Consider the following 7,509-nt stretch of genomic DNA (forward strand, 5'->3'; position numbering starts at 1 on the left):
TAAGGTGTAAGGGATGTTCTGCACGGCGTCTACCGATTGGCCATGCTTCCGTGACACTGAAGATATTGTCAAAATGACAAAGTACATGGAAAAAGATACATTCTTTATGGCCCCAAAGAAGATCAGCATCAGAAGCTGTGTTCCATTCCATGGGCGAAAAATGGGCTGTTAAGTGTTAACTAAATCGTTTGATGCTGGAGTGGAACATCAGGTGACATGGAAAAGCCAGTAGTATAGGCCTGAAGAATTTCAAGCAGCAGCAACCACATGAGGCCAGAAGGTTCTATGCAACAGTGCCTTCCATCATCAGAGAGTGAGTGGCCACTTTGTTTTTGCCCTGCAATTTGCAAAGTGAGGAGGCAGGGCAGAGAAGAAAAGCAGAAGCACTCTCTCTGTTCCAAAATGTAACCATTTCTAGAGGTTTTCACGAGAATTAGGGAAGTGGGGTGAAATTGAATGGTGAAAGGTTATGATTGGTTGAGAAGAGAAAGTATACGAAGAAATTAAATAGAGGATGGTTGAGATGAAGGGGTAGGAGGAGAAATAATTACATTTTGCCACAAATTTGAACTCCAAAAATAACTACATTTGGGAAGGAAGGAGTAGGCAACATTTGGGCATTTTCAATGCTGCTCCCTGATCTATTCTTTACTGTTGTCACAAAGATCTGTTTCATATCTGAGATGCCTTTCTCAAGGAGGGAAATAATAACAGGGCCAAAAAGAAGGGGGAAAAAAGAATTATAAAGTTGATGGAAAAGGGGGCAGAGAAAGCATGAGATGCCAAGTTAGTGCTACTCTGACTCATTACCAATCTCATTTTTGGTGGAAGTAGCATCATCAATAGAGCCACAGAAGAATACAGTATAGGACTTAATTGCACACAAACAACCAAAGGTCAAGCAACAGAATTAAAAAAAAGAAGAAGTTATTATTTTATTATAAAAATGAAGCTACAAACAAGAAAAAGTTGACTAGATGAGCAACTGAAAGTAGTAATAATGCTGAATGACTCAGAGCAAACTTATTTTCCGTTTATCCAAATAAATTCTATGCAAACATCAAATGGGGGGAGCACCAATGAGCAAATTGATAGAACTGTGGATAAGTATGTGTGAAGTACAACATGATCTGAAACCCCTCAATCAGATGGCAACCGGTGTTTCTCAGTGCATCACTGACCAGAAGAACATAGTGAATAGAGTTCTCCTCATCCACCTCACAAAAGCTGGATCCATGATTGAATACAAAGTCCACTTCATGCATGATCAGTGTTCAGCACTAGCAGCAATCACTGTCTGAAAATACCACCGGCATCAAGTTCTTGACGTTCGTTTCGTTACATTCTCAGTATTGCCAACAATTATGGATCACAGGGCATCAGTCACCAACATGGCACAAAGATCCCTCCACACCCCCTCTGTTATGTTCCGAAAAATTCCCCATAATTAATTACTTCAATACAGGTAGTGATGAAGCTACAAGCAGGGCAATATTACACTAGACATCTGATCCATGGTGCTGCCTGGATTGGTTTCATCTAAAACAATATGCTTCGGCTCGCGGCCAACTGATCATGTAGAGGACCACCACACTGCAATCCTTGATCTTGCAATCCCATCCCGTAACCCGCCATCCCAAGTGTCCGGCTTGGCGAATTGAAGGACGCATTCGCGGCATTCTGTGGCTTGACATCGGCCGTCGATGAGAAGGGGGCAACCACTGCGGTCAGAGTTGATGTGTTGGACTGATTGCTGATCAAGGAGGACTGTGATGGCGAGGGAGGCCGGTCATCCGTCAGGTTAACCGTGGTAATGTCATGGATGCTGGATCTCCTCTTGTCCTTGCCACCGGAGTTGAGCCTGATGAAATACTTCTGCGCATGGCTGGCAACCTGCGTCGGCGTCCTCGTCTGCACGAAATTGCGGGATATGTTCCTCCAATCCCCTTTCCCATATTTCTTCAGTCCTAAGAGGAACAACCTGGCAAAGAACAAAGCATGATCATGATCAGTAACTGTTCACCAATTCTTGCTTATCCTGATCGGATTATACCAAAGGCCTAAACATTCACACATCAAGCTACATGACAGTTTCTTGGATCATAATGAAGAAAGAAAATGGATTAACCCAAGTTGCAAGACTTCCATAGCAATCAAAATGATGTAACCCCCCCCCCACCCCCCCCAAAAAAAAAAAATCAAGTGATGGTGAATGAATCCAAAGAAACAAAAGAAATTCCCCTTCCTCTCCTACTCAAAATCCCTCTCCCCATCCCCCCAATTGTTCATGGTTTGAATAATTCCAAGTTGTAAAACTCCCATAGCCATCAGGTGATGTAAACGACCAAAAAACAGTGATGGTTAGTGAATTCAGCAAAAGAAAACTAAAATTCAATCTCCCCAACTAAATCCTGTTGCTGCTGCATCATGACACAGAGAGCGATGAGATAGTAATAATCAATCACTCTCAAAGAGAAGAAGAAGAAGATGAAGAACAAGAAGTGAATGTTACTACTACTCACTTGTGCTCCTCCTCCGTCCATGGCACGCCTTTCTTCCTCTCCTGCTCCGGCGTACGGCCGAAGTGCCGCTTCCCGCCGCCGCCGCCGCCGAACCGGTACGCGTTCCTGAAGTCCCCGACGCCATGGGCGCCATCCCACTGCAGTGTGAACGCGCCGCCGGCGGCGGCGGCGCCGTAGACCGGGAAGGGCACCATGCCATTCTCGATCTGCTGGACGTCGAGCTCGAGGTCCCTGAAGTGGTTCATGACCTCGAGCGCCGACCTGCCCGGGATGGCGCGCGCCACCCGGTCCCAGTCCGGGCACCGCAGGTCCAGCCCGGCGAGCGCCCGCTCGAACTGCTTGTTCTCCTCCGGCGACCACTTGCGCGCCATGAACCAGTTCCCCCTCGACGCGTAGTGGTCCATCGGAGGCAGCACCTCCATGCACACATCCCTCATCATCATCTCCAATCTCCTTCTCCTCCTCCTCCTTCTTGCCGCAGCTCAGCTCACTGGAAAGTAGAAGTAAATAAGAAGGTGAGATTTTCTTTTTTTTTCCTTTTTTTTTTGTTTGGGTATCAGAACAAGATCGGATTCTAAATAACATTGCGAATTTGCAAAAGCTTGCAAAAGCCACGGGAATTTATCAACAGGAACTTGCGTTGATGCAAAATCAGACGAGATACACATGGAATTGGAGGAGAGATTTGGGGGGGAGAAAAGGTTGGAATCTTTACTACGAGCAAATCAACTGAAACTCTGAGATAATTGTAACACCTACCCTTATGATTAGATGAGATGAGAGTACCAACAAACTGAATAAGAGGCACCTTACCGAACAGATTAGATTGATTGCAAGAACAGATTGGATTAATTAATAAAAAAACCCATAATTCACAAATCTCTTAGCAAATTGACCAAACCTCATCCAAGACAAACACGGCAACGTTTGGAACCACACTAAATTGCATTACCAAGAACCAAATCAACTCCAAAAAGAATCAAAATTTAACCAAACACCAAAAAATCACTCACCTTCAGGTCGATCTCTGCCTCGGAACGAGGACAAGAGGCGATCGATCTCCCTCGGTTCTTGCTCGAATTCTGCGAGGATTTCTTCTCTCCCCTCACCTCTCTCTCTCTTAGCCTCTCTCTGGCTTATTTAGCTACTACTATAGCTTTCTTTCCCTGAGCACTAATAAGAAGAAAAGGGATAGCGATCCAAAGTCAGGTTCTTGAGAGTGGCAGCTGGTGATTGGGCCTTGCATCTCAGCTTGTGGCCGACTTTTGCACTATATATATATTACACCTAATACCCGTATGATGCCTGGTAGCTAGCTAGGCCGCATGTATGTGCGTGCGTGCGCATACACGCATGCACACTTGGGCTTGTTCTTCTTCTCTTCTCTTCCTCCCCCCCTTGCTTTGCTTTTACCTCCACTACATGCTACTTGGCCAAAAACTTTTTCTGAATTTGGAGTTTTTGACATCCTTAATTGCAAAGGTTTATATTCTTTTTCTACTGATAGAAAACCAAAAAAGAATTTGCAATTGGTAATAGTGGTTTTCTGTCGGCAGCAAAGCAGTCAAATTAGGCCTATATAGCTCTAGGCTCTAACCAAACCGAGTTGTAGCTACATGTCAGTGAATGGTTTGTTCTAATGCAAATTGTGCAGGGGGTGACTGTAGCTGTGTGCCCAGCTAATTAATCAACAGCCATTAATTAATCGATATGTGTATAAAATAACAGTTGTTGTGTGTTGCTTTAGGTGGCTGTGGAGCTTGGAAGGAGTGGTGGTGGAGTTGTGGTGTGAGATGTTTAATTTTGTGTGTGTGCAGGTGATGAACATGATTAGTCGCCGTTGACAAGTAGAGATCAAGAGGGTTTCATCGACTTGTTGCTGTCATCCGTTTGGTGAGAGGGCATATGATTTGCTGGCCAAGCATTGGGCGGTCATTGTTTTATCGCAGACAAAAAAAAAAATTAATTGATTGGCTTTCTCTTGCAGTAAGTGTTGCTCGTCCGTGTTGTTGGCGGCTTGCGTGAGCCTGAACCTCAACTTCTTGGTTTATATGGATTTGTCAGACCCAAACCTTGTAAAAGATGATTGGTGCTTCACACTACTAATCTCGTCATTTCACAGGAAATGATTCAGCTCCATCACGAATAATTTTATTGTTTGGGATGACCTCGGCTCTTTAGCTTATCAGTTGCAGATAAAATTTAAATTCTAAATCCAGAGCTTATTTTGATATTTTTCCAGTTGTTTATTTTCTAGTATTAATAACCTTTAAGACACTAAAAATACATATATAAAATGTTTACACGTAAATTACTTTTTAGTCAGTAATGCGCTATGTCTTAATTATAATCAGTTGTAAGCGACCAAAAAATAAATGTTGGGATCCGACTCTGATAAGGTAGAGTCTTTTACTCTTGAATCCAATTTAGACTTACGGCTTCTTTAGAACACATAATTTTTATAGTAATTAGCTCATTTTTTTCTAAAAAAAAGATTCCTCCATTCCAAAAGAGGCCTTGGTTCTTGTATATTCCCTATGTCAAAAAAAATAAATCTATGATTATTCTAGTACAACGAATTATTTGGACAGATTTATGTCTAGATTCATAGTACTAGGATGTATCACATTCAGAATTAGGTTGGTTTTTTTTAGAATGGAGGGAGTATAAGTCTACTAAAACTACCTCTATTGTGATCATATGTGGAGATGTGTACTTTACACAATTTAGAGCGATGTGGTACTCCATGCTAACCAGGGGCAGCCAACTAGATCTTAAATGTGCTTAAGTATTTATGTTCCCTACTTTTAGTGAATAATTGCGTTCCATACTTTGTTGAGAGCATTAAGCCGGTTTAACTGATTGCGTTGTGTAACTATATATATATATAACTCTTTTCTTATAATATATTGACGTACAATCCTTTTGCGTATTAAAAAAAAGCATCTTCTTCAACTAAAACAGGTTATTCACTACACTAGCAAATTTTGGATTTAATGCATGCTGAACACATGAATAATGTTCAGAGCTCTGTTCAGATATGCCTTCTTTAGAGTGCACATCTGAAACTCATTTATTTCAATTTGGGGGAATATTTCCACTCTGCTGATCCTCCCAACACTTGTGTTGGAAATTAGGTGTTTCAAGAATGTGCATTGCTGAAGGCCGAGTTTAGTTTCAAACTTCCAACTTTTTCATCACATCAAAATTTTCTTACACACACAAACTTCCAACTTTTCTGTCACATCGTTTCAATTTTAACCAAACTTCCAATTTTGCCATGAATTAGACACACCCGAAATTTGTTAGGGATTGTAGTACGTTCTCCTGTATGCTGTCGCAAAGTACTATGCAAAGGACAAATTCTGAAAATTACAGCACATTCAATGCTTGCTGTAGTCACAATTCTCAGAATCTATACTGGTGACATCTTCTTTCTTGAAAGCAAAAGGAAGAGAAAACGAAGTGAAGAAGAAAAATGTGTGCTTCACTGCTTTGACAGACTAGTATTTCCATTTGATTCCCCGGGTGACCGAGAGAAAGAATAACAAAAGAAATTCCTGTCTTTCTTGACTTGAAACTGCAACCTTCCTGACAAATTCTTGCCTGATAATTATTCAGCTCAATTTGCATCAGAACACAGCTGACTTGTTCTTGTTATTTCATGTTTCTCCGGTCCTCCATTTATTTTGTGGCACATGGCTTCTTGGCTGCTGCAGAAGCAGATGAGATCGCCACAAAAGCAGGAGCAGGAATCATAAAAAAGACTGCGAAAGTACAACCGAAACAGGGGAGCTTTCTGAATCTGATGAACAAGCATGCATGTCAAGATCGATCTGCACCCCAAGAGAAAAAAAAAAGCGAAAAAGAAAGAAACAACAGATCCCAATTAAACAACTGCCTCGCTTTGAATCGAAGCAACAAATGGTTGTGGAAGCTGGAGTATTACAATTAATCCTACACTGACTTTGACTAATCATACATGCACGCAGCAGGCAGCGTGAACAAGCTAGCTATGCAAATGCTGTGGAAACAGTTTGGAAAGTGACACTGGTTGAGAATGAAATCGTCCTCGTCGCTCTCTCTGTATCGCTCCAATTTTATCGGATGTTTGAAAGAGACGAAAAATTAAAATGTGTTAACTTTGTCAGTACTGAAATAGTTTGTTTTCTTCCGCGACCGAAGACGCGGAGAATATATATGTTATTTTGGGGGTTCAGAAATGATTGATTCAGGTGATGCATAGCGTATGGCTTCAGGTACACAATTCTCAATAATTTTCTTTTCTGGCATGTACACAAAAACTCATTTGTTTTCATGTTCATATTTGTTAAAGATGTGAGAGCTGGATGCAGGTTCTCCCTCCATTATACTATGGCATACCTATATGGCACCAGAGGGGGTATCACATGAATAGCAACACACCTAACTAAACTATGGGATTTGCTTCATCATTGTTTGCTCTTCAGCTAATTAACCGTTGCCAATATTTAAATTTTAAATTAGAGTTGATTTTGATGTCCTTTTAGTGTAGTTTATTTTCTAGTACGCTAAGAACACATATAAAAGTTTTATCTGTAAAATATGTTTTTAATCCTAATAATGTTTACGGCTTATAATCAGTTATACGTGAAATGACCGGACTACTGACTTCCTTTTAAGAAAAAAGGAGTAACTTTTTACTAGCAAAACTTAATCTAACCTGTGGTACCAAAACATGTAATAATTAAACACCATCACTCTCATTTATATATAAAAAAAATGCAAACTCATCATGAAGAATAAAGAAACCAAAGTATGGTACTTGTTTGTTTAGGAAAGAAGCTGGGTGGCATGATCACCTGAAGTTGGAAAGAACTTCTCATGGTCATTGCCGATTAGGGGTCAGATTAAGAAACCGGAGATCCATTTGATCGTTTCCAGGTAGGAAGAGAAAGACAACAAACAAGATTCAGGCAAAGTATTTGGCCCTTCCATTCTCCATGAG

The 7,509-nt window shown here is 41.2% G+C and overlaps 1 protein-coding gene across 1 annotated transcript; it reads right to left on the reverse strand.

The window, feature by feature from the left end:
- Window positions 1-897: 897 nt before the first annotated feature.
- Window positions 898-3,763, reverse strand: LOC127780358 (transcription factor DIVARICATA-like). Its single transcript, XM_052307259.1, has 3 exons — window positions 3,536-3,763; window positions 2,523-3,012; window positions 898-1,981 (listed from the first exon to the last, which is right to left on the reverse strand). The coding sequence occupies exons 2-3, from the start codon at window positions 2,963-2,965 to the stop codon at window positions 1,540-1,542; spliced, it is 885 nt and encodes a 294-aa protein (XP_052163219.1). The 5' UTR covers window positions 2,966-3,012; window positions 3,536-3,763; the 3' UTR covers window positions 898-1,539.
- Window positions 3,764-7,509: the final 3,746 nt, after the last annotated feature.

The sequence above is a fragment of the Oryza glaberrima genome, chromosome 1 (assembly GCF_000147395.1).
Source record: "Oryza glaberrima chromosome 1, OglaRS2, whole genome shotgun sequence".
In the NCBI taxonomy this organism is placed as follows: domain Eukaryota; kingdom Viridiplantae; phylum Streptophyta; class Magnoliopsida; order Poales; family Poaceae; genus Oryza; species Oryza glaberrima.

Bases quoted from the DNA above. Each gene is read 5' to 3' on its own strand.
- LOC127780358 (XM_052307259.1), bottom strand. From the start codon at position 2,965: ATGATGATGAGGGATGTGTGCATGGAGGTGCTGCCTCCGATGGACCAC. The intron at 1,982-2,522 runs GTGAGTAGTAGT...GTTCTTTGCCAG, and splicing joins TGGACGGAGGAGGAGCACAA to GTTGTTCCTCTTAGGACTGA.